This window comes from Pseudopipra pipra, chromosome 4 (genome assembly GCF_036250125.1).
Source record: "Pseudopipra pipra isolate bDixPip1 chromosome 4, bDixPip1.hap1, whole genome shotgun sequence".
Taxonomy (NCBI): domain Eukaryota; kingdom Metazoa; phylum Chordata; class Aves; order Passeriformes; family Pipridae; genus Pseudopipra; species Pseudopipra pipra.
In genome coordinates, this window is record NC_087552.1 from 52,798,972 (window position 1) to 52,823,817 (window position 24,846).

The following is a 24,846-nucleotide window of genomic DNA, read 5'->3' on the forward strand; positions in this document are numbered from 1 at the left end:
TACAGTAAAGGTGGTAAATACACCTGAACTGCATCTTAAGTCTCGTACAAGCCTCTGAATACAGGTGAACTCCCATCACTTACACTATTCCATCATTCAAAATTTCTACAGTATTCTCTTCAGTGATTCATTTGTTACAAAAGACTTATGATGGTAGATTTTTCCCTTGAAGTCTCCACCTTCAAAAGATAACTAACAAAGTTTTATGAACACATCACTGCAAAGGAAGCACTGTCTTAACATGTGCAACCCATGAGGACTGATTTATGTTGTATTCTGCCTCAGATTTTATGTGCAAATTCATGCATGTTGTTTAAGAAGACATTCTCAAAAGCTCGTTTTTAACCTTGTGGGCCTTGACAAGAGTTAATTGCTTTTGGCCTACTACAACAATATCAGTCTGTTCATACTTAAAAAAAATACCTTGCTCCTCTCCACAAGAAAGTAAACATGCAGTAAAATTAAAGGTTCTTTGCAATGTCTATTGATTTCCACAGCCCCCCTCCTCTCAGTGTCTTGAGAGGTAAAATAATTTTGTACTGACAGCACTTATACTTCTTTTCTGATTTTATAATTTCTCTGAACTTTAAAATATATGAGTCACAACTGTGTAAGGGTACCATCTGTTTAGATGGACACTAAGATACAATTTTTCATAGTGTTAATTCCTAATGAAATGTATGTCATATTCCAGTATTACTAATTTCCAAGGAAAGTAGTATAGTTATGTTTATGCTGGAAGATATCTATCTACAGCTGTTACCAAAACACCAACAATTTGATTTTGTCTCCAGAGTGTAATGATTTATCACCACATATACTATTTTATTTAAATCAGCTATTGCACATGTGATTATGCAGAAAAGATGACTTTACCTTATCTTTTGTGGTTCTGTGAAGAAAAATAAAGTGGAGCAAATACAAAGCATAATATTTATTTCCATAAACCTAGCCAATATCTATTGCAATAAATAAAGCCTCTCCCTGAGGCATGTGAACTTCTGGAAGAAGAATCTGAAATTGCATTGACTGAGCAGTATTTAAATAAATCCAACCTGAGATAGCGACACTGTTCTTGCCATCAGTGTTTTGGTTCTCTTAAATCCAGGATCACTTTCTGCAAGGACATTCATGGTTGTCTTCCCAATAAATTCCAAAGCATCTAAGCCTCCGGATAATACACTTTTCCCCTGTATAAAATAATGCAATGTGGTTATTTTCTTCCCACTTTATGCTAATATGAACTGTTAAGAGCAGTGCTTTTGTCGACATTGTCTTTGAATGTTCAGGTCCCTAAATTTTCTATACTTAAACTGACAATATGATTGATACATTTGCTTTGTTCTGAATATATTTTCCAAAAGGAAAAGAAAAGGAACTATACAGATATTTCTAGTTATTTAGAAGACTTACACTGGAGGAAATGTAACAACTGTTGCCAATAAACAAAAAATTATGAATAATATCACAAAAGGGCTGGAACACATCTCCTGTGAAGACAGCCTGAGAGAACTGGGGCTGTTCAGCCTGGAAAACAGAAGGCTCCAAAGAGACCTTCTAACATTCTTACAGTACTTATAGGAAGGCTTGAGAGGGACTTTTTTCAAGGGCAAGCGGTGATATGGCAAGATAGAATGGCTTTAAATTGAAAAAGGGTAGATTTAGATTGGATATCAGGAAGAAATTATTCACTGTGAGGGCAGTGAGACACTGGAATAGGAGAAGTTCTGGATGCCTCACCCCTGGAAGTGTTCAAGGCCAGGCTGATCAGACTCTGAGCAACCTGGTCTAGTGAAAGATGTCTCTGCCTATGGCAGAGGGTTGGAACTAGATGATCTTTAAGGTCCCTTCCAACTCAAACCATTCTACAATTTTATGAATATCACTTAAATTTCACCCAATGGCATCTAGTTTGAGGGAATGTATTTTAGATACGAATAGTATGGAACCAAGTCCATCATGAACCTTGCTTTATTTAACTGATTTTTAAAATTTTAACACTTGTGATGACTCTGGAACTGTATTTTTAAACACATGTGTTTTTCTTGTGTCTTCCTATTTTTCATGTGCATTGAAGAAGTTTCACTGGTTAAAGGTTTCCATTTCAATCTGGATTATGCGTCTGTCAGATACTCAAAAGCTGATGTACCCTGATATAACTAAAACTCTTCCAAAGCCTCAAATGGCATTACAGGAGACTTACTGAGACCTTAAGTGATTCTTTTTGTACCACATTCATCCCTGTGGTACAGTAGCCTCTCCAGGCTGCCTACAAGCACATTTCTCTTATTTGCAATCTTATACAATGCTCAAGTAATCTTACTTGAGTCTAGATCTCACAAGCTCCAGGTTCTGTAGCAAGTCTCAGGAATAATCTATAGGAATATCCTTCTGGCCCCAAAATCTTTGACATTAGAATGACAAGGCACTCAGAGTGAACTGGATATACACTAAAAAAAGAATTGTCCGTTTGTAAAACATGCTCCTCGGAGAGTTAGTCTTCTATGCCTTTATAGCCCATGTTTGAAGTCTCTTACAATTTCAAGGGAAAACACCATACTGAAAAATTCAGAGGAAAACATTTGCTATGGTAATAGCGTGTAAAAAATCTTGGGGAAGAAGGTAAGACAAAAATTGATGGGGAACAGTATGATAGAGGACTTTGCAAAAGCTGAAACACAGAAAAAGAGAAAAGGATGAAGTGTAACACACAAAATACAAGTACAGTGTAATAGGAAAGAATTATTTTGCCTCACTGACTCTGCAACCAGATCCCCTTCTGGGAAGGCTTATATGAAATGACAGACTAGACAGAGAGGTGAAGGTAAAGGTCAGGAACTTACAATACAGAGTTTAGCAAAAGCCTTAAAATAAGCAAATGGAATATTTTCTTATTTTATCAGCCTTCAAAAATTATAACAAATCAGTTTCTCTGGAAGGACTTAACTGTAAAAATTATTTATGTTTCACTTTTTTTTTTAATTTGATAGTTAAATTTAACAGCTATTTTGTCATGGAAAAGACTCTAAACAGACTTACAACACAACTGTTTTTACTAAACCTATAACTTAAAAAATGTGACCCACTGTGAAGTTGAACCCAAAAATAATGAAAAATAACTAGAGCAGAGAGGCCAGCTAAAATGACTCACCGTGTTCTGTACAGCATTAGTGATAGCTGACAGCACCCCACGAGATCCAGATGTAGGAGAAGAAGGAATATTCTCAGAAGAGCTTTGGTCCAGAGAATCTTCTGCTTCTAATAAGAGGAAAAAAAGCAGGTTACAAGCACACTTTCGACTCTGCAAGACATAAATTACAGTAAGATGTATTCTGTGATGAAAATCTTAAAATTTTGTAAATTGAACTAATTGGCAGTGTCAAAGAGTTTTGTTCAATTTCAGTGAACTTGAACTTACGTGTAATTGGTGTTTCAGCTGTAGGAGGTTCTGTTGCTTCTGAAGATGCTGAACTTGCACTATGAATTCTTAGGGTAGTTCCTGCTTTTTCCTTTACTGCTGTTATTCCATGACCTGCGGCAGAGGCAGATTTTAAATTATATGACCTGAAAACTTATAAATAGCAGTGCACAGTATTCTTACACTCCATGAAATCTGACAATCAAAATAACTATTAAACTTACCTCAATTGCCTAATTTTTTCTAGGTTAATAATTCACTTGTTCTACTATATCCAGTATAATAACTGAATAGAAATGATAAAGCTGAAATATAATACAAATTACACTGGTTCTGAAAAGTCAAATTTGTTTCAGTGGCACATGTTAGTCTGAATCCCCGTTTTTCAAAATGCTAAATATTCTATTGCAATCAGTGTAAACAGAAATTGATGGTCTTCCTGAGGCCATAGGGTTTGACCTCATCTGGTTTTCAAAATTCTAGAACAATTAACTCAAAACTAATGAGCTGTGTGTGTCTGCAGAGCTGAGGTAAGGAACTTGTTCTTCAGTCTTCTGCACAGGGGCTATGTCAGGTAAGTATTCTATGAATACTGACTCCAATCCTCAGTTATTTCAGGATTTAGCTCCTCAGTTGCTCATTTGAAGTCAAATTCTAAAGTATCTCCCCTCAAAGCTACTATTTAAACATACTCTGTAAAGCCTGCTGATGTCAGTTCACACAGACAGAATTCTTGTTCCTGTGGTAGCTTATCTCCTATGTAGATTTTTGATACCTTTACCTGATGCATACACAGTGACTCCCTAGCCCTCTATTAAAATGGTCTAGTTTAATATAAAGAATAAATGTTTTTACATTTTTATCTGAATATTTTTGACAGAACAGGATTACTTTTCTACACAGAGTTTATTCACACTAGCAGATCACAGGGACTGGTAACATCCTGCTCTAGGATAGGGTGGATTGACTGGTAGTTAGCAAGGGGAGGCAATATCTTCCTAATCTGCACTAAGCATAGTTGAAAAATGCTGTCCTTAGAAAAGATTACTCAAAAATTGTCTGCCTATTTTGCTTCTGGATATGTCCACAAGTATGTCCATGATATGCTTCTCTCATTACAAACAATCCAGCTAGTACATCTTCCTTAGCTGGTAGTTTCTGCATATCAGCTGAGGTGCAATAAGTGAACAACAAACCAGACAAGCAATATTTCTTTCCAACACAAAATGAAATACCTGTAGTGACAGGATGTGATTTTTTCTTGCACAGTACATTGTTACTGCATCTCACGTAGAGCTGATCACTTCTGGCAGCTGGACAATCTAAAGTGCTTTAACTATTTGCCTAACTACTTATGAGAAGTGTTAATGACAATTTCATACTTCTTTGGTTAAATTGAACTGTAAATAGATAAATTATTGCAGAAAAGGTATTAATACAGATGCTCAGGCAAATATCTAGACATCTGAGGTACAAAGTTGGTACATAATGATTCATTAATGTTGCCCACACTTTCCCACAACTGTGTGCATTCTATTAGAGAAGTTCCAAGCACCTTTTCTGAGTTATATTAACTACAACAAAATAGCCTATCACTTGCCAGTGCTCTGCAGTGTTCTAAATAAACATATACATATAAGTGTATGTGTAGTCATATAAATATGCTTTTGAACATCTGATTAAAATAAAGATGCAGCAAACCTATTTGAAATGGAGTAGGAAAAAGGAAAGCTTAGATTTATGATTTTATGATTTCCAGATGGCTTGCACATCAGGTGCTCTATGAATTCAGTAATAAATATACTCTAGAAAACATATGCGAAACAGCACTGCTGAAAGATCACATACAAGAAAACTGGAGTATCTGAAGGAACACACAAAGAACAGATATCCCCTAAGGAACAGACCAGCAGAAACAAGGAATTTGTAAGCTGCATGAGGTCCTGATGTTTTACACTGAAACAAGGAGCCCAGGCAGGTAAATGCTTTTACCTGTCTACAGAAAACAAATGACTTTTGTCTATTTCATCTCATGGCTTACAAGCTGCAGTAGTATGTCCAGTTGTACAGGACATACCAGGTGATGCACCACAGCGATTCAAGTCATTACTGGAAAACTTCTTGCCTTCTGCAAAGTCTGTTCCAATGCAGACACTGGACAGCAGCATACTTCTTAGTCTAATCCCAATCTCCTGCATATTTTGATGGGTACAATGAAAATATTAGCATGAATAGATTCTGGTGTAATTAATTTAATCCCCAAATTCCTAGATCTTACTTACATGACTATTAATTGTGCTTTTAAACTAATGTAATAGGTACTCCATGTCACATTCCTTTCCATTTCTTCTGCTCACAGCTTTTTAAATGAGCAAGAGAGTTCTGTTCTTTCCATTGACTTAACTGACTGGACTTGCTAGCATAGTACTATGGTCCTATAATTATATAAAGCCCCTATGAACATCACGCAAAAATTTCAAGTCTGTGTGAAAGTTATGGATTTTCAGATTAATTTCTCATTCTTTTTTCTGTATCTAAACATTTTTAATTTTTATGTTTAATAGCTTTCAATTGGTTCTCATAGTTTTGCAGACAAACTAATATTTCCAAGAAGAGAGGGCACACATTTGCTGTATTGATATTTACAGACTTAAAAACGGCAGCATTTTGGGGGCTGTGGTTACATGCACTAGAATGCTAAGAAAATATTCTAGGTCAGCAAGAGGTGGCTTTCCTGAAGTGAGCTGTATGGCACATATATTTGACTACAACAGCAAAACCAGATGAGATCAGAAGACCACAATTGAAGCAACACATGCACAAACATGGCAGAAGCACATGTTGTTTTGGAAATTAAAATTATTATTTGTAATTTCAAAAGGCACACGAATAAAAGAGGTCATGGGAGATAAGCCTACATTTTAGAGATAAGGATGCACTGGTTTTGTTATAGTCTGTGTGGTAACGCAACTGAGCTGATACTGTAAACTTAGGAACACCTCCGATGTCCCCATTTACACATCTGTAACAGAAGAGCTATGAAATGGGTTTTGTTAACCCAGTGCTTTTGGAAGAAAGCACGCTTTTTCCCTTGTGTTGTTGCTTTTATTTCTCGTGCCTCCATGATTCCTTGCCTTTGTATTGGCTGGCAATCTCAACAGAATATTACTGTTCCTGTTGCTTGCTGGGATCTTTCATTTGAAGAGGAAGGTTTTGCAAGCAGTGCCTAACAATGTGACCTGCCTTTTGGTTTGCCTGATCTGCCCAAGGCCAGATTACAGCACTCACAAGCACTTTAGTCATATCCCACTTCACTGCAGGCTCTCTTATCTTCCACCCCCCAGCTTAGTAGCTTCGAATTCCCTGCAGAGCTGAAAGAGGCCAACAGACACCTCTGGAGGTCAGTTCAGCACGTCTGAAATCTAAACTGCCCTGTGTAGGAATCTCTGTCCCTCATCCATCTAGTACTCCCAGGTAACTGGAATCCCTGTTTCAGTGGTGCAGATAGAGAGGAAGAGTTTGAGATATTTGTTCCTGGCTACCACACAGTCTTTGTAACCTGTGTTGTACCATGGGGGTACTTCTGATGAACAGCTCATCAAAATTTAGTCTAGTAAGATGAGTGAAGCTTCATCTCGTTCAAGCTAAAGATGAAGACTGAGGCCTTAAATTAGCATCTTTCACCAGATGCTGGCTGGAAGATAATCACTCCACTACACGAAGTATAGAGATGTAGAAAAGCCAGCTGTGGTTGGGTTTTGTGCACTACAAAGTCAGACCCCATTGTGCTCACTTTTAGGCTACTGTATTGGCACTCCAGCCACTTCAAGCCTGCAGAAATTTCTCTTCCTTGTAGTTAAAACAAAAACACAGGCTAGATTCTGATAGTACCTATGCTATCTAATCTATAAATCTCCAATTAAGCTAACAGATGAGACTTGATTCGGATCTTCTTATTGCAATGGTTAAAGGTTTTAATAATAGCAATAGGCATAAAGACTGTTACAACAATTTATTGGTTCTCAATCTCTTCTAAACTATAAGCCCATATCAAAAGACATAAAGACAGCAAACAGGACTGCCAACCCCAAAAGCATGCCCACAGTTCCTCCCACCTGTTACTTGCATTCTGAATTCTTAAAAAGGAAGAACTGTGAAAAAGAAGGTTGCTGCTACAGCAGCTGTAAGGTGTTATTTACAAAACAGGTGAGTGACCACCATGTGATTTCAGGCTCAAAGCAGTTTTCCCTGAATCACCTGAATTTATGCAATAAAGTCTTCTGAAGAGATTAACTATCCTTTTTATGATCACATAAAGTACAAGCATAACACCCAGCCTTTTTTTTTGTTTTAACATTGTACTTTATTTCACACAGGGAAATAGTATCTATAGAGAATGGAAAAGATATTCACCATGTTTGAATACTTTAGTTTCACATTATCAGAAGCATTTGCATTCCATTCCAGACAGACGTGAACTTAAACTATGCAATGCTGATTATTACACATACCCAAATAATATCCAAGCTCATGAACACAGTGATATCTCACGTGACATTTCACTCTGTCATATTGAGCGACAAAAAATGGTTTTTGGCATACCAGGAAAATACATACCTATGGGTGTCTGATATTTTCACGTGCCATTCTGATAGCTAAGGTACTAGATGAGGAATATACACAAGAACAAAATAATCATGATAGCAGAATATTAATTGCAAACACTGCATGAGAGAGATGCAGTTTTATACTATGAATTTCAGAGACCACATGAATGAAACAGCTGGGTTACTTTTTTTACTACTTTTACTGTGTAAGAGGTATTGACAGATGTTAGTCTTAGCCATGGCCCTAAAGGTAAAACACCCTAAACTTACATGGAGTGAAGCACATGCATACAGTATGACAGAGAACAGACTTTGCTTGGAAATGTAGCTTTTGAGCACTGTAACTTCAGCACCTTATGAATGCTGTAACTCATCCAAAACAACACTGTATATGAAAGACAAAGGCTTGTAGGAGAAAGTAGTCACTTTCATTAAGCTAGCAGACAGCTTAGTTGGAAGAAAAATCAACCAGGCAAGCTTTCAAGCATACAAGTTCTTTTAAAAATGGAAGTCACAAGCTTCCAGTACAGATAAAAAGTTTGCTGTTGCAGCTAAGCTAACATAATGGCTCTTGGTGCAGGTATGGGATGTTCTGCTCCTTCCCATGTTCTGTACTTGTCCCTTCTGCTTGCCCTCACACTGATCTCAGGTTCAAGGGACTGAAGAGGCAGAAAATGGATTTTTCTTTCCTCTAGAGTTATTCTTACATCAGTTTAGCTTCCCAAACTGGATTACAGGGAGCTCAGAGGAGCATGAGTGCTGGCACAGGGAGAAAAGGAAACAATGCAAGGAAAAGACAGGTGTGGGACTGCACATTTCAGTGGCTACTAGTCATTAATTGGCTTAGCTCCAACGGTCACCTACTGTTAGAGGGGAGTTTTATCAACCCTGTTACTAAAATGGTGTAATGGTTGATTTACTGAAAAATACAATATAAAAGAAAGAGACTAAAATGGTGATAGTGTGACAAGTTGTGCCTCCAGATCACAGTGAACCTACTTCTCCCATTTCATCATTCTAGCAACTATTTCAGTGTCTCTACTCCATTGTGGTTCCATAAGGGGAGCCTCAAATTTTTTGTACTTTTAAAAACAAAAGAAATCGCTTCACTTAATTGATGAAGCCAATTCAATAGTTTGCTTAGTGTGACATCTAGTGTCAGACCTCAAACATGGTTTAGGCAGTGACTGCTACTAATCCAAAGGTATTACAGACTCTGTTGTGTAGACAAGTATCACAACTGCCTTGTTGTGGGGACCTTGATCTAAATAATGTCAAAATCAGTTCAAAGACAACAGACATTTTCTCTGGAATAGCTATCACCAAAATAATCCCTGGGTGTATGTGCAGGGTTAGTTAAAGAGGGATGAGATACAACTCACGTGGAAACTGCCTTATTATTAGGAACTAAAATGAGTTATGCTAAACAAATTACAACCAAGCAGTAAAAATGCTAATGTGTTTGTGAGTTCTATATCAGGGTTTGAAGGATAATGAAACTGAGATCCTTGGAGCAACCATTTCAACTCAGTCTTAAATAGGTAGCAATGTAAGAAAATTTATTTACAGTAAGAACAATCATTCACTGGAACACCTCACTGGGACTGAATGTGGTAGAGTTCCCATTGCTGGAGGTTTTCAAGATGTGACTGGAGAGTACGCTAATAATCTCATCTAGATGCACAAAACCTTTCCCGCAGAACCCTGGACTAGAAGATCTTTCAAGGTCCCTTCCAATCTGTGCTCTTCTATGATACTATTTGTTAAAAGCAGAATGTATTCAGTTAGACCTTTAAAATGTTATTTAGTCCACCTCAAACTGTTTCTGGTATTTTTACAAAGTACAATTTTGAAGAAAAATATAAGGAATAGTATGCATTTGTCATACTTCACCAGACAGGGAGCTGTGTTGTACAAATATGATGATAGAGAAACAGAAAAATCACATACCAAAGGTGTTGCTGCTGAGTCTTAACTCCAAGAAAGTAGCTTTACTTATACCACTTGCTACACTGAAGGAATAAGCAACTTTACGATGGACCGGATCATTGCAAAACTATTTTCTGATGAAGAATAGGAGATGAAACATTAGTTGAACCGCTCAGACATTAAATGGAGTAACTTGAAGCGGAATAATCAATATTTAACAATAAGAAGAAAGCTTATAGAAATTCCCAATAGCTTCAATTTTTTTTCTTTGTCTCTCACTAGGAATTATCATACTAAAGCAGATATGTGGTCTACACAGTTCCACATCCTGTCTATGACAGTGAGAGACAAAAAGTACTTCACAGGATCAAGCATGAATTTCCATAACAAATAACTAGGAAATAAGCCCTCTATATCAGGAATATGAACTATTACCTGGTACATTGATTTCCTGGAACAAATCTAAGATTATCTATGTGGTCTTTCAAGTTACCTTGAGTTCAGTGAACATGGAAAAAAGTACATTTGATTTCTGCTTAATTCAAAATCTATTTTATTTAATAAATTCACAAAGTTAGATTCAAAATTATTAGCTAGTAACATGGGAACTCAACCCTACCCCGATCTCAGGCTCAGGAAGTCTGTCTGTGCTGTAGATTCCAGGAAATAGGAAAACAGGGGGAACTGCTGCTTTACATACATCTGGTCTTAGGTACTTTCCCAGCTGTTCTTGGTCACTGCCAGAAACTAGATAGTAGATGGGTCTTCAGTGGGACATAGCACAACCACTTTCATGTGAAATTTAACTTAAATTTTCCTTTTTCTTTTCTGCATGTGGATGCTCCTTTTCCAAGGCAACTTGATTTGTTCCAACTATGCTCATTTTTAGACTGTAATAATTTTAAAAATATACATCCATGGTGACGAAATGCCTATTCAAAATAGACATCACACAACCTTATCAAGTCAGGCTGCCTACACAAACTTGCTCACATACTTACACTCTGTGAAGACAGTTATGATGCTGATACAGTCAGATGATATGTTAAGAAGCCAGTATCAATTAAACATGTTTTTTTACTGTATATGAACCAAGACGTTATAAGGCCTATATAAAAATGAGATCACATCATTAAAAAGTCCATGGAAATCCACAGAGATACAACTCTGTAAGCAGGTTTTATAGACGAAAGCAACAAACGGCCACAAAAAGATATGTCTTGTTTATTTATCAGACAATAAGAAGGGCTACAACACACATTCTTGTTTGTCTCCTAAACTCTTTACAACAGCATTCATCATTTTCACGCAAGCTCATGTCAGTCGGGCAAGAAAATACCTACAGCTGTACTGCCCCACTGGAAAGACATACACTTGGTGACACTAAACTGATTGCTCCATGAGGCTAAAACCTCTCAGCAACAGAAGACTGTGAGATTGCCACTGCAAGCCTACAACAACAGTAACTGTTTGGTAACAAATAATCTTATTGCTCACAAATAGCTGTTTAATGGCCATTTGACAGAATACTATCTATTGCAAAAGCTAAGCAGAATGTACATATGGTTATTTCGCAGACAAAAACTAAATAGCCTGAAAGAGCTCTGTTCCAAGAAATCCACTGCTTCAACTCTAAAAATTACCTGCAAAATTCAGCAGCATCACAATTCTAACTGATCAACTGTTAGTTATTACACTAAGTCGGATTCTTTTCAGAATGCTGTTGTTTATGGTGGTTTGAGAATGCAAGAGGCAAAGCTTTTTGGAAGTCTGTGAAAGCAGTACCCTTTATCATACCTAACAGCCCGAGGAAAAAAAAAAAAGGCAACATTTTTGGCACAGAGGCTCTTCTTCAAGTCTGAAAGACAAACGCTAAACTTTAAGGTTAAATGCAAGTTAAGAACACTTATGCAGTTCCACAGATAGTTAAGCTGCCCTTGTTCCCATTGGCCTGTTCTGTGTGTTCCCATCATTTCCCATTCAATAGCATTCGGGGATCAAATGGTGAGCCAGATGGGAGAATTTACAAACTGATCCAGCCCAAAGATCCAGCTCTTACTTCAGTTGCACTTTCCAAAATGAGTCCCATAAAGCAGCTCCCCCATCATTACATGTGGGCTACTGTTAGCATAAGACAAGGAAGAAATAAATTGCTGGGATAGGGCAGGCCTGCTCCTTTCAGCAACAACCTTCATTTCTACAAATCTAAACATATCTTAGAAACCCACTCTGAATTTAATTAGAAATGTTAATTGGTTGGACTGTGAAAGAAAAGATAGTTATGTACTCCTGACTGTGGATGTAACTGAAAAAAAAGAGAGGACAAGGAAACTTCCCTCCTCTGAGAAAGAGACAGAAACAATTTACTGTCCATGGAACAGAGGAGATAAGGAAAATTATTTAGCCTTGTACGGGATCATAAAACTAGTATCTCTGTTAAACCCGTTATTTTTAGTAACTAGCAATTTTAATTCCTAGATTCATCTTTTACAAATATTTTGTGGATCCATTATGAGAACTGACTAGCTAACAGTTTTTTTGTTACAAAACATTTCTGTTTTGCAAGAAATTGTTTCCCACTGCTTACTACGTATTTGTGTCCTTCGCTTTTTGGCTGCGAGTTTTCGATGAGCAACGATTAAGTTTTACCTAAAGTCTTCACAGGGACATTTTGTACTGACATACTATTGGAAATGAGAGTACACGAGAGGGAGTTTAGGGTCCATATTTCAATACGTTGTTCTACTCTCTGAAGTCTGGTGTGACAGCTTAACAGTTTCACCTGGTGGCAATGAAAGCTGGAATGATTTATGAGGAGTGAATTCATATTGTTAAGGCAGAAGCCACGGTGTATAAACCACCAACATGCATGAGCACAAATCTGGGTTGCAGTGCTTTGACTTCAGAAACCATAAGCCTTTGACTGATAGTAATTGTATCAGATAATGGATCCTTTCTGTGAAGAAGCCACAATGAGGTTATTCACTAACTGTACAATCAAGCCAAGCACCTTGTCCATGATTTGACCTAAAGAAATATTTATGTGCTTCAATAGTTTAGGAAGCTCCATCTTCCTATTTAATAAAATCATGCTTCCCAACATATCAGGACAAAACTGTCTATGAAACCTTAAGATGCAACACTAATGTGTCTAATGACACATTAAAACTACAAATTATTTCCATGCACTTTACTGGCTGAATACTTACCTACTGTGGCAGAAGCTGATGACAGGAGAGACTTTCCCCAGGTACCCCAAGCTCCCCATCTACTTGCTTTAGATGAGGAGTCTGTGGCCTGTAAGAAAAAAATGTTACTCCACTGTTTAAAATTCCTGCTTTCAAAAGGCAGGAGGAAACACAAAGAACCCGTCAGCAACAGAGTCTGGTGTTTGATAAATGATGATAGATTGGATATTATGTGGAGTTCAAGCTTCTGTGCATAAAAAAGCAGAATGGAAGGCGTAGTTCACATTGCCTATTCCCGAAAGCACCTAAAACTCCAGAGGTGTCTTTACAGATGTCCTAATATTTCTTCAGGCATAAAATCTAATAAAGCCATACAAGTTTACTAAGGCTATTATTAGGGAGAGGCAGGAACCTGCCTCCTTTCTAGGTTCTACCAGAAGCCAGAGTTGGATGCTTCTCTTCCCGAGCCTCCTCACACGTGCAATTCAGTAGATGTGCACAGGGAACTAATAACAACTGAGTTCAATAAACTCAGCCAAAGGAGGGGCTGCACACCTTCTACAGTAATGTGTAGTGTTAAGCAATTATCAGGATTCCATATTTAAATCATATTAAGAAACTGTTTTCTCAAGGAAGCCTCCAGTAACATATAATCCCTATATAATGCAAGTTTTATTGCAGTCAGATGTGAAAGACCAAATTAATATCATACTGGCAAAGACAAATTAAACTATTCCTAGTTTTCAAAAGCTTGGTGGTGCAATTTAATTTATTTTATCCCTAAGCAGGTTTTCTTCATATAACTCCCTAGGTTTTTGTGAAAAACAGCATGTACATGATAGAAAATTCTGTCCTTACAATCCAAGGAGGGGAGAGCTTTTACAGAAAAGAAAGTATTACTTACTGGACTGCTTTGTTCATGCAGTGTTTCTTCAGATTCAGGTTCTGTATCAAGGTTTACGGTTTCAATGCACTCAGTGGGTATGTCTTCAGTTGCCTCTTCACTGGAAGGCAGACCTTCAACTAGTTTTTCAGTCAAAGGGTTTTCATTAATTACTATGTCTCCTTCCTGTCTATTACTGGCACTCTGAGTGGCCTGTCCATGTTCGTCTTGTGAAGACTCATGCAAGATCTCAGCTTCTACAAGGTGTGGTACTGATTCAGGAGGCAATACCTCATTGCTGGGAATTTCCATTACTTCAGGTTTTTCTTCAGACGGGATGCCATCAGATATGTCTTCAGACATTTTCAATTCTGAATGTAGAAAACAAAGTCTTTTAGGTTTCATAAACATTTGAATCACTATAAAATACACAGTGTTTAGGCCTCCTAAAGCATGGAGCCCTGTGGCACATGCATCATGCTGGCACCGGTACCAGGATAATACTCTAAATGCTCTATTCACTTTGCAGGATCTCACTCAAGTATGAAGAGCAGCACTACTGTTTTCCAAAATACAGTTTAGTGAGAGAAAGGATTTTCATTTGTCTGAAGAAGTTAAATGTAAGAGCTCCCACATGGTTAACTTTTACATTCACTATTAGGTGTGCATGAAAGACCACTGAAGAATAGGATAATCGGAGCTGCAACAGCCAAGCAGCTCTTCCTCTCTGTTTCAACATCCCCACATACACAGGTTCCTACAGGCTGCTGACCGATGGTGAGGAGGGTAACACAGTGTGACTAAAACTGTGGGGATATTTATCAGTTGGAGAAGGGACATAATTTGTGAACATGACAGGCCACGGTCCCTGGAGCCATTTCATAGACATTCATTGCTTACACTGTTTCTGCATCACTTGTCTCAAAGGTTTGCTCTCTGGGAAGCGCAACGCTTCTCACCCGCTCCTGAAATTCCAGCTGTGTGATTAAACTTCAATTTTGAAGCCAAGGTAAGCTTGTTTGAGGTACAGTTATTGATTTTTTTTTCTTTTTTGAAAGTTATGAACCAGTTTTCTCTTATTTACTCCTTATCTTCCAATGTATCTTTGGAGGTATTTTGCACCACTGTGCAGTCATCTGGCTGAGGGTCCACAAAGAAAAGATATGGCCATTGAGCAAGCTCTACAGTTGATTATGAATCAATTAAGGAGTGGCATTGGCAGAGTCCAAAGGACTACTGTACAGTGATTACTACCACTTACTTCTTGGCAACAACAATATACCCGGTACTCTACTCAGAAGACAACCCTTGACAGAGCTTGCAAGCTCCTGACTGTGCTGAGTTGCATGGCATAAAATAAACTCATACAGTTCTCCCCATAGATGTTGCCTTTTCATTGACTCTCATATTAATTAAATATGGCTCAAAGGTTTGTACTTGACAGGAAGATATGAGGTTCTGCGAGACGGAAGAACGGGGAAAAAAAAGGCAAAAAAGCAAAATATAACTGGGATTTAGGAGAAATTTGCCTGAGAAGCAAGTATTTAAATGAGTATATTTTATTAAAGTCTATAGAATTGTATAGATATGTGGGTTTAACAGCCTGTTTATCTCACTTAAAGGAAGATCGGTTGCTTGAACAGTTCCAAGAGTAGCATTTGGTATCAGTGAATAAGAAAATAAATAAACAGCATTTGGTATCGCTTATATTACACCAACTTATATGAACCTTAATTATCATCAGCAAACATGCATTTACAAGTCAGAATCTTCGCATTTGCCACAAGTATTCCATGACAAATACAGCAAATGCTATAAAATGTTTTAGTATAGGTAAGTATTGTAAATGTTTTAACAGTACGCCCTGCGTGATGGGTAAAAAAGTCCATCATCAGAGATGAGAATCCTCTACCAAAACCTCTAAAACCTGTACACACATACTTCATCATTTTGCTCGGAGATCAGCTCTGAGTGAGCCCGGGCACTTTTTTAAAAATCGCACAGATGTGTACACACGAATTTTTGCAAGACTGGGTCATCTTTGGGGACCACTCAGGCCACGGTCTCTGCAGTTGTCTGCTAAATCTTCCTTACAGGAGCAAGGCACGTAATAGCAAATTACCAGATCTGTCAGAACACACGAGACGTGCTGCACCCGGGGTAAGGAGTCATTCAACCTCTCATCCGTGAGACTATCCTGATCCAAATCAACCCGGACAACTCTGCCCAAAGGGAATTAATCTACAGAGAGTTCGTGAGGGAGATGCCAAGGCCAACTCCGGACAGGGCGGCAGAGGAGCGCCCGGCCCGCACCGACCAGCCAGAACGGGCCGCCCTAAGGGGGCCGGCGGTGGCGGCACCTGCCGACCCTCCGCCCGAGGGGTTTCATCCCCCCTCGGAGGCAAATCCCAGCCGCCGCCAGGCGCCTTTGGGCACGGACCACCGTCCCCGTGCCTGAGGGACAACTTTTCTGGCGGCGGCACGGCGCTCCCCTCTCGCTCGACGCCCGCTGTCGCTTCTCCTCCGCGGGACGCTGCGGGCACGGCGAGCGCAGGCGACACCCCTGGCGCCAGCTCGCCCTGCCCCGCTGCCCCGCTGTCCCCCTGCCCCAGGAAGGGCAGAGCAGCCAGGGCGCCGCTCCCTCAAGACCGCAGCGGCCACAGCTTCCCCCTTCCCTTTTCTCCCCCCTCTTTTCGAAATCGCCTCTGGAGTAGAGCTGTGTAGCGAGGAGTCCGCAGTGTCAGAAGCGGCAGAAAAAGTAGAAACCGCCGCGTTCCTTACCGCTCAGCAGTGCCCCGGCCGGCGCGCCCCCTTCTTCTTCCCTTCCCCGCCCCGCCACGTCGGCAGCAGCGGGGGGAGGAGGCAAAGTGCGCCGGACAGCCCGGGACGAGCAGCCCGCAGGGAGGAGGGAGGGCTGGCGCTTCTGCTTCGCGCTGCCTCTGGCTGTCTGAGGCGCCCGCCTGTAGCAGAGGGGCTGATCCGCTCCGCGCCGCTGCCGAGCCGCCCCCGAGCTCCAGGCTGCGCTGACCCGCAGCGGAGAGCGGCCCTGGTCGCCATTATCGCCCCTCACTGCCCCCGGGGATCGGGCTGCGGCGGTGTCCCGGCGGTGTCCCGGCGGTGTCCCGGCGGTGTCCCGGCGGTGTCCCGGCGGGGGAGGCGAGGCGGGCGCCGGGCGCGGGAGGAGAAGCGCTTCCCTCAGGCGCGGGCGGCATCCCCCGCGTCCGCGCTGAGGCGGAAAAGGGGTAAATTTTATAGAATCACAGAATATGCTGAATTAGAAGGAACCCATCAGGATCATCGAGTCCAACTCCAGACCCTGCACAGGACCCCCCCAAGAATCACACCATGTGCCTGAGAGCGTCGTGCAACTTGAACTCAGCTTGAACTTGTTCAAGCATTGTTCTTGAACTCTGTCGGTCTTGATGCTGTGACCACTTCCCCGGGGAGCCTGTCCCAGTGCTCAACCAGTCCCTGGGTGAAAAACCTTTTACTCATATCTAACCTAAATCTTGCCTGACTCAGCTTGATGCCGTTTCCTCGAGTCCTGTCGCTGGTCAGTACCTGCCCCTCTGCTTTGCCTCCTGAGGATGTTGAAGACCACAATGAGGTTTCCCTTCAGTCTCCTCCAGGCTGAACAAACTAAGTGATCTCATCTGCTCCTCACATGGCTTCCCATCCAGTCCCTTCACCATCCTCATTGCCCTCCTTTGGACACTCTCATAGCTTCATATCCTTTTACTGTGGTGCCCAAAACTGCACACAATATTCAAGGTGAGGCCTCATCACTGCAGAGCAGAGCGGAACAATCCCCTCCCTCGACCAGCTGGTGATGCTTTGCCTGATGCCCCCCCCCCCCCCGGACGCAGTTGGCCCTCCTGGCTGCCAGGGCACTGCTGACTCAAATTCAACTTGCCATTGACTAGGACCCCCAGGTCCCTTTCTTCAGCACAGCTCTCCAGCCTCTTGTTCCCTACTCTATAAATACAACCAGGATCACCCTGTCCCCAGTGCAGAATCCAGCACCTTCATATGGCTGGTGATTGCCCATCTCTCTAATTTGTTGAGGTCTCTCTGCAGGGCCTATCTGCCCTGGAGGGAGTCAACAACTCCTCCCAAGTAGCTTAGTGTCATCAGCAAACAGTATTCTTTTGAGTCCTGCATCCAGGTCATTAATTAAGATGTTGAAGAGCACAGGGCCTAAGATGCAGCCCTGCTGAACCCCACTAGAGACAGGTTGCCAGCCTGATGTTACTCCATATTGACTATAACCCTTTGTGCCCAGCCCCTTAGCCAGTTGTGGTTATTCAACTGTGTGCTAGATAATTTGTTATGGCCAAACTGATAATGTTCATACTGGGGCATTTTAAGTTTCAATGAGTCTAGTCACTGAGCTGGCATCAAAATTTATTGTATCCTTTTTAGAAAGTTTAATCCTTCCTCAAAAGGAGCACCTACCGATGCATGGGGTTACAGAATTAAACAACTGAGATTTAGCTTTTCAGATGCTGCTTTGCACCCTCGTTATCACTGTGTTTACAGGAAATGCCTCTGACAGAAGCTGGGTGGTACATGCACACATTTCCAGTCAGTTGGTGTTGACACTGGGTACCTGCAGCCACCAAAGAAATACTGGGTTGAGCAAAGGGTTTGCAGGCTCTTGCCCAACAACCTGTGTTTTTTATCTCTGTAGTTCCTCATACCCCTTCCTCTTTTTACCACTTTATGTTAAGGCGAAGCATGTCCTTTAGGATGATAAAAGCAGTTCCACAATTTATCATTTTTGTCAGTAGTCTGCCAAAGAAAAAAATTACCGTTGCCACAGGAGGCAAAATAACATGTTGTGAATCACTGAGGAGAGATACTATAGGAGGCCACAAAATAAAGCCACAGTTTTCAGAAGCGTGCATTACAAATACCTGTCATGATGTGTGACTTACACGCTTATCAGGAAAAAGTCTCTGAAGTTTCTCATTAAGGTAGGTGGTAGCAGAACAAATATTTGTATCCCTAAGTAATACGTTTCTTTTGAGGGTCTTCCAGTGAGAATTTAAGTGTCAGAGAATTTTAATTTATTAGTGTTAGATGTATTTATTGAAAATGAAATCTAGAGTGGTCTTATGGATTTCCCTCTGCTTTTCAGTGGAGCTTATGGAAGGGTGGCATCATAGGGGAATCATGATAGCTGGAGATTGTTTTACCCATGAGAGATGGTAATTTTGACTGTAACGTGGATCTTGCACTGTCAGTTTTGTGGATTCTGTACAAGACCATTGAATCATTGAAGTGTTAAATCATGAATGAGTTGTGGTATGCTAACCCAGTAAGGTAGGTTGTATTGTGGCAGTTCTATATTTAGATCTCAGCTATGGTAGAATTTCTGACCAACATTATGCAGAAATAAAGAAAGGCTGGTTTATGTCTTTGCTGGGACAATAACCCTGTGTTTGGGCATTCAATACTGAAGTCACTGCTCTGTTTTAATTAAAAAAACCCAACGAAAACCAAACCCTACCCACTGTTTCTGTGTCCTCTGTTTAACCCAATCACAACACTGCTGGAGCAGGAGAGAGATTATTTTTCCATTCCCATTAAATGTAAATTAAACTAAGACAAATGGTACTTTTATAAACCAGCCTTGATAATAACTTGACAACTGAATCGGTATATCAAAATGGAAAAAAAATCACAATAATGCATGTAAACTTAGATCATTATTAAGTTCAGAGGAGATGTTTGAATTTCAGTGTAAAACTCGCTCAAAGTACTTATTTTCATATTAATTTTCATATTAATTTTCATATTAATTTTCATATTAATTTATATTTTCATAAAAAGACAGGAAGTTGGTAAAAAGATTAATTTTCCCCTGTTTAATCTATTGCAAAGCACGAAAACACATAGTTCAATAATAATTGAATAATATGGTTATTACAGTAGTGCTGTATGTGGAAAATACGTCTGGAGGAAAGCAAATGCCATTTTACAAGCTGTCAGTAGATGGCACAAACATTTGTATAAAAAGTTTGGGCGTTCCTAAATATTGTTACTCAGTAGGATAGAATTACAGGAAGTTTTCTTTTTGTCTTTTCCTGAGTACATTTTCTGCTTTTTCGGAGAGCAGGGATTTCTGGTGAGCAAATTTTCATTTTACTGATTTTATGTGGTTAGCTAGAACTGTTTTCTATTTTGCATCTTATTTGAAAATGACCCAAGTTTTCCATAGAGGGTTATTAGCAAGTTTATGGTGTACTTTCAAGTGTGTGGGTAAGAAATGAGGGTAAAGTTGCTTATGTTCAGTACATTTATTCAAAGAAGCTGACCAAATAGCAATCTCTTTGTATTAGCACTACACCCACAGTTAAGGGGGTCACAGTGAATTAATGAAAATAGCTTTTGTACAGTTCAGGAATGGGTCTAACTTGATAATATATTTCATCCTTGTGAAAGGCATACTTGTAACACTAGAGTTTTGTGTTATGGTGATAACTTGTGAAGTGCATATCTTAATATTGAACCCTCATAGCTCAATATATTCTGTACATTTCTTATACAAAAGTTTAGTCAGTTTATACCAATTTTATATTGGAAAAACTCTTAAAACCTCAGTTTTGATCTCTTCTCTCGCTCTTTAAACAACAGGACAATTTCTTACTGTGATCTTGTTTGCATACCCTCCTGGGTTGCTTTTCTTAATAGCAAGTACTTTTTGTCAAGTTTGAAGACTTGAGGACACTTGTGAATTAAAAGGAATATGACTCTAAAGGATAATTTCTCCATTATTAGCCCCCGGATCACAGGTTATGTGTTATAACAGTTTTTAATTCTGTTGCTTCATAGGATATTCTAAAGGAAGTTTGAAGGTACTCGTAAATAATTTGACTGAATGCCAGGATATAGGAATGAGAAAGAAAATAAAAATATGGATGAATCATATCTTTCTCTCATCTAGTCCTTGGATATTACTGAAAATTTATCCCAAGAAGGAATAATGATTTAAAGGTAGATTTTTTTTTTTTAATTTCTCTTGAAGCTACATGTTTTATTTGTTTATACATTAGTAGAATTGCCCAAACAATCAGAAGAATAGGATAGAGGATGGCCACATCCCTATTAAGGGCTACGACGAATATAATTTTTCCAAATGAAAATCTGAAAAAGGCTGGAAAAGTTTTGCCATATTATTCGACTATTTTTAGATGATTTCCAAACCTAGTTTAATACATTCTTTACAAAAGAACTCAGTGGACTTTTTTTTTTTTGTTGCTGTTGTACTGTTGAGATTTCATAATATAGGTTGTTTTAGATCGAGGAGAATGTATATTTTACACCCATTAATGTCATTCTGAGAAAACTTGTGAAATGGTTAATGGCACAGAGGATGTAGTCCTTGAGGTTGTAAATTTAGTCCAACAAGTGATAGCTATTTCTGTCTCATGTAGAGCCACTCAAAATATATACTCACAATTTAGCCATTTTAATATCAAGAGAAGGTTGAAAGCCACTGCAGTCATTACTGTGTACTGTGGAAAGCTTCAGGCAATAATTATGATAAGAAAGTAGTGGGATGGTAAAAGGGAAAAGGGGAAATAAAAGAATTTCAGAAATCCAGAAAACAACTTTCAATCAAGATTTACGTGTGTGAAAGTGCTAACTAAGTTCTTATCAGTTCCTCTTTCGGAAGGGTGGTCTGATGGAGTTATGGCAATATCTAAAAGGAGATTTAAGGCAGCATTCACAGCTACTGACTTAAAGGGAGGCTGGCTACCCTAAGCTCCTACATTCAGAAAGAAAAAGTGACCTCCATTAGGAAAATCAAAGTAAACCCATGGTTATGATGTTTTTTCCCACTAAATTGTGTTTAAATTAGCCCTTCTTTCACAACAGGGACATTTGAGGTCAGTGACCTTAGGTCAGGGCTGGATTCTGTGTACAGAGGTTCTACGACTGGTATATTTTTGTTTAGCATGCAGATATTCCCAGTGTGTGTTTGGTGTCCTCTGTGTACACCTGACAAACTAGACGAGTGGATACCCCACTTTCAGAGTCTAAATTCAGGAAATGCTCAACCTCAGACAAGAAGCAAACTTTTCTCTGGACTTTCTCATGGCATAACATAGAGAACATTCTACCCTTGCTCCAGTTTTCCCAGTTAAAATAAGCACTGAGGATCCAATCTCAGCTACCTAAAGACATCCAGATTTTGATTCAGACTCTTGAACCTCCATCCTAAGTTTCAGTCCAAGTTTTATAGTCACAAGTGCATTTTAAAATAATGTCTCTGAGTCTAGTTCACGTATTTCAGGAGAGAATCTCACTTAATGTGCTTTCTAATCAAAGTATATTGCACAGTTGTGGGAAACCTTCATAATACATTGAATCACAGCAGTAATTCTGTAAGTAAGCAGCAAATTTTAGTCAGCTATGAAATCAGACATGCTTTCTAAGAAACTGACTCATTATGTATTAAATACAACATATTTACCAAATGAAAATTTCAGTGGTGTTCTGTTAATAAATAATGTCTCTCCTGAATGATAGTAGGCACCTTCATTGCTTTTTGAGTCAAAGGGAAAAATGAGAAATTGGAACCATAAAAAAATCTATTGCTCTGATGGTCTCTGCATAGCTACTTAATAATACAATCTGGTTTTTGCTTTTGTTTGTTTGTTTTCCAACAGGATTAGAACAAAGATGGACAGATAGAGAAGTTTTGAACATCTCCAAGGAAACAAAAAGCAGTATGTCAGAAAATACGAGCTCTCTTAGAAACTTTTTTGTTTACAAGTGTCTGTTTGCATTAACTTTTTGGAACCATGTCAGCCTGTCTGTGGAAAATGAACTCCTTACACATGTTTCAAACAGTTTTCCAGAAGATAGTTCTGACCAAAAAATCAAGAGCCTGCCACTCCTATATACAAATAGACATCAGTCCAAATCTAGTTTTGACTGGGTTGTGATACAAAATACTACAGAAAGCCTGTCATTGTCAGAAATCACAAATGACAATGTAAAAAAATTGGTAGTTTTATTATCTAATTTCACACAAGGCTCTGAGTTACAAAATCTGACACTGACAAATGTGTCAGTGGACTGGAGTGCTCTCATGGATATTTTTCAGACTGTATGGCATTCATCCATTGAATACTTCGACATTAGCAGGGTCACTCAACTGTCGGATGTCAAAAACTATGACTTTGACTATTCAGGTACCTCTATGAAGGCACTGACAGTGAAGAAAATTAAAATCACAGATCTGTACTTCGATCAGGATGACGTATACAGAATATTTGCAGACATGAATATTGCAGACATGACGATAGCTGAATCAGAGATGATTCATATGCTTTGTCCTTCATCTGTTAGTCCCTTTAGACACTTAAATTTTTTAAAGAATGAATTAACAGACTTTGTTTTTCAAAAATGTGACAACCTAATTCAACTGGAGACATTAATCTTGCAATGGAATAAATTTGAGAGCCTTCTGAAGGTAAGCTTCATGACCAGCCATATGGAATCACTGAAATATCTGGACATGAGCAACAACTTGCTGCACCACGATGGAGCTGATGCACAATGCCAGTGGGCTGCATCTCTGACAGAGTTGGACCTGTCCTCCAATCAGTTGGCAGATGCCGTCTTTGAATGCTTGCCAGTCAACATCAAAAAACTCGACCTACAAAACAATCAGATCAGCAGTGTCCCAAAGGGGCTGGCTGATCTAAAATCCTTGGAAGAGCTGAACCTGGCATCGAACAGGCTGGCTGACCTGCCGGGGTGCAGTGGCTTCCCATCCTTGCAGTTCCTGAACATAGAGATGAACTCGATCCTCACCCCATCTACTGACTTCTTCCAGAGCTGCCCAAGGGTCAAGGAGCTACAAGCTGGGCACAACCCATTCAAGTGTTCCTGTGAACTGCAAGACTTTATCCGTGTGGAGAGGCGGTCAGGGGGGAAGCTGTTTGGCTGGCCATCAGCGTACGTGTGCGAGTACCCGGAAGGCTTGCGAGGCACGGAGCTGAAGGACTTCCACCTGAGTGAACTGGCCTGCAATACAACGCTGCTGCTGGTGACAGCCCTGCTGCTGACGCTGATGCTGGTGGCTGTGGTGTCCTTCCTGTGCATCTACCTGGATGTGCCCTGGTACGTGCGGATGACATGGCGGTGGACGCAGACGAAGCGGAGAGCTTGGCACAACCACCCCAAAGAGCAGGAGACGGTTCTGCAGTTCCACGCGTTCATTTCCTACAGCGAGCACGATGCGTTGTGGGTGAAGAACGAGCTGATTCCAAACCTGGAGAAGGGGGAGGGCTGCATACAACTGTGCCAGCACGAGAGAAACTTTGTCCCCGGCAAGAGCATTGTGGAGAACATCATTAACTGCATTGAGAAGAGCTACAAGTCGATCTTTGTGTTGTCTCCCAACTTTGTGCAGAGCGAGTGGTGTCACTATGAGCTGTACTTTGCCCATCACAAGTTATTCAGTGAGAATTCCAACAGCTTAATCCTGATTTTACTGGAGCCGATCCCTCCATACGTTATCCCTGCCAGGTATCACAAGCTGAAGGCTCTCATGGCAAAACGCACCTACCTGGAGTGGCCAAAGGAGAGGAGCAAGCATGCCCTTTTCTGGGCTAACCTGAGGGCAGCTATTAACATTAACCTGCCATCCAGTGATGAAAACAGGTGTGGGGAAACAGTTTAAGAATCTTTCTAATGGATTTTCTTCTGTTTTATCTTTGAGAAGCAATAAATATTTTTTTCCTTTTTTGTCAATGTATTTAACTTTTTGTTACACATCCTTGTTTCTACCTGGTTGTCTGT

The 24,846-nt window shown here is 39.9% G+C and overlaps 2 protein-coding genes across 6 annotated transcripts in view; one reads left to right on the forward strand and one right to left on the reverse strand.

The window, feature by feature from the left end:
* FAM114A1 (family with sequence similarity 114 member A1) overlaps positions 1-16,939 on the reverse strand; it is a 36,660-nt gene extending 19,721 nt beyond the window's left edge. For 2 of the 3 annotated variants that reach the window (XM_064653027.1, XM_064653026.1), the window contains exons 1-6: positions 16,807-16,939; positions 14,047-14,396; positions 13,164-13,251; positions 3,419-3,532; positions 3,152-3,258; positions 1,056-1,190 (exon numbers count right to left, since the gene is read on the reverse strand). In XM_064653027.1, coding sequence (XP_064509097.1) covers positions 1,056-1,190; positions 3,152-3,258; positions 3,419-3,532; positions 13,164-13,251; positions 14,047-14,388 — 786 coding nt within the window. In that variant the 5' untranslated portion in view covers positions 14,389-14,396; positions 16,807-16,939. Of the gene's footprint in view, positions 1-1,055; positions 1,191-3,151; positions 3,259-3,418; positions 3,533-13,163; positions 13,252-14,046; positions 14,397-16,806 lie in introns of those variants that run through there. The other variant, XM_064653028.1, reaches the window with a different exon arrangement.
* Positions 16,940-18,890: 1,951 nt separating this feature from the next.
* LOC135413371 (toll-like receptor 1) lies at positions 18,891-24,798 on the forward strand. 3 transcript variants are annotated; one of them, XM_064653024.1, is made up of 2 exons: positions 18,891-19,001; positions 22,704-24,798. In XM_064653024.1, the coding sequence occupies exon 2, from the start codon at positions 22,766-22,768 to the stop codon at positions 24,725-24,727; it is 1,962 nt and encodes a 653-aa protein (XP_064509094.1). In that variant the 5' UTR covers positions 18,891-19,001; positions 22,704-22,765; the 3' UTR covers positions 24,728-24,798. The 3 variants fall into 3 exon arrangements, with proteins under 3 accessions (XP_064509094.1, XP_064509095.1, XP_064509093.1); XM_064653025.1 differs by lacking the exon at positions 18,891-19,001 and adding an exon at positions 19,061-19,350; XM_064653023.1 differs by lacking the exon at positions 18,891-19,001 and adding an exon at positions 19,894-20,155.
* Positions 24,799-24,846: the final 48 nt, after the last annotated feature.

Excerpts from the sequence above, each read along its gene's own strand:
- LOC135413371 (XM_064653024.1), top strand. The coding sequence starts at position 22,766 with ATGTCAGAAAATACGAGCTCTCTTAGAAACTTTTTTGTTTACAAGTGT.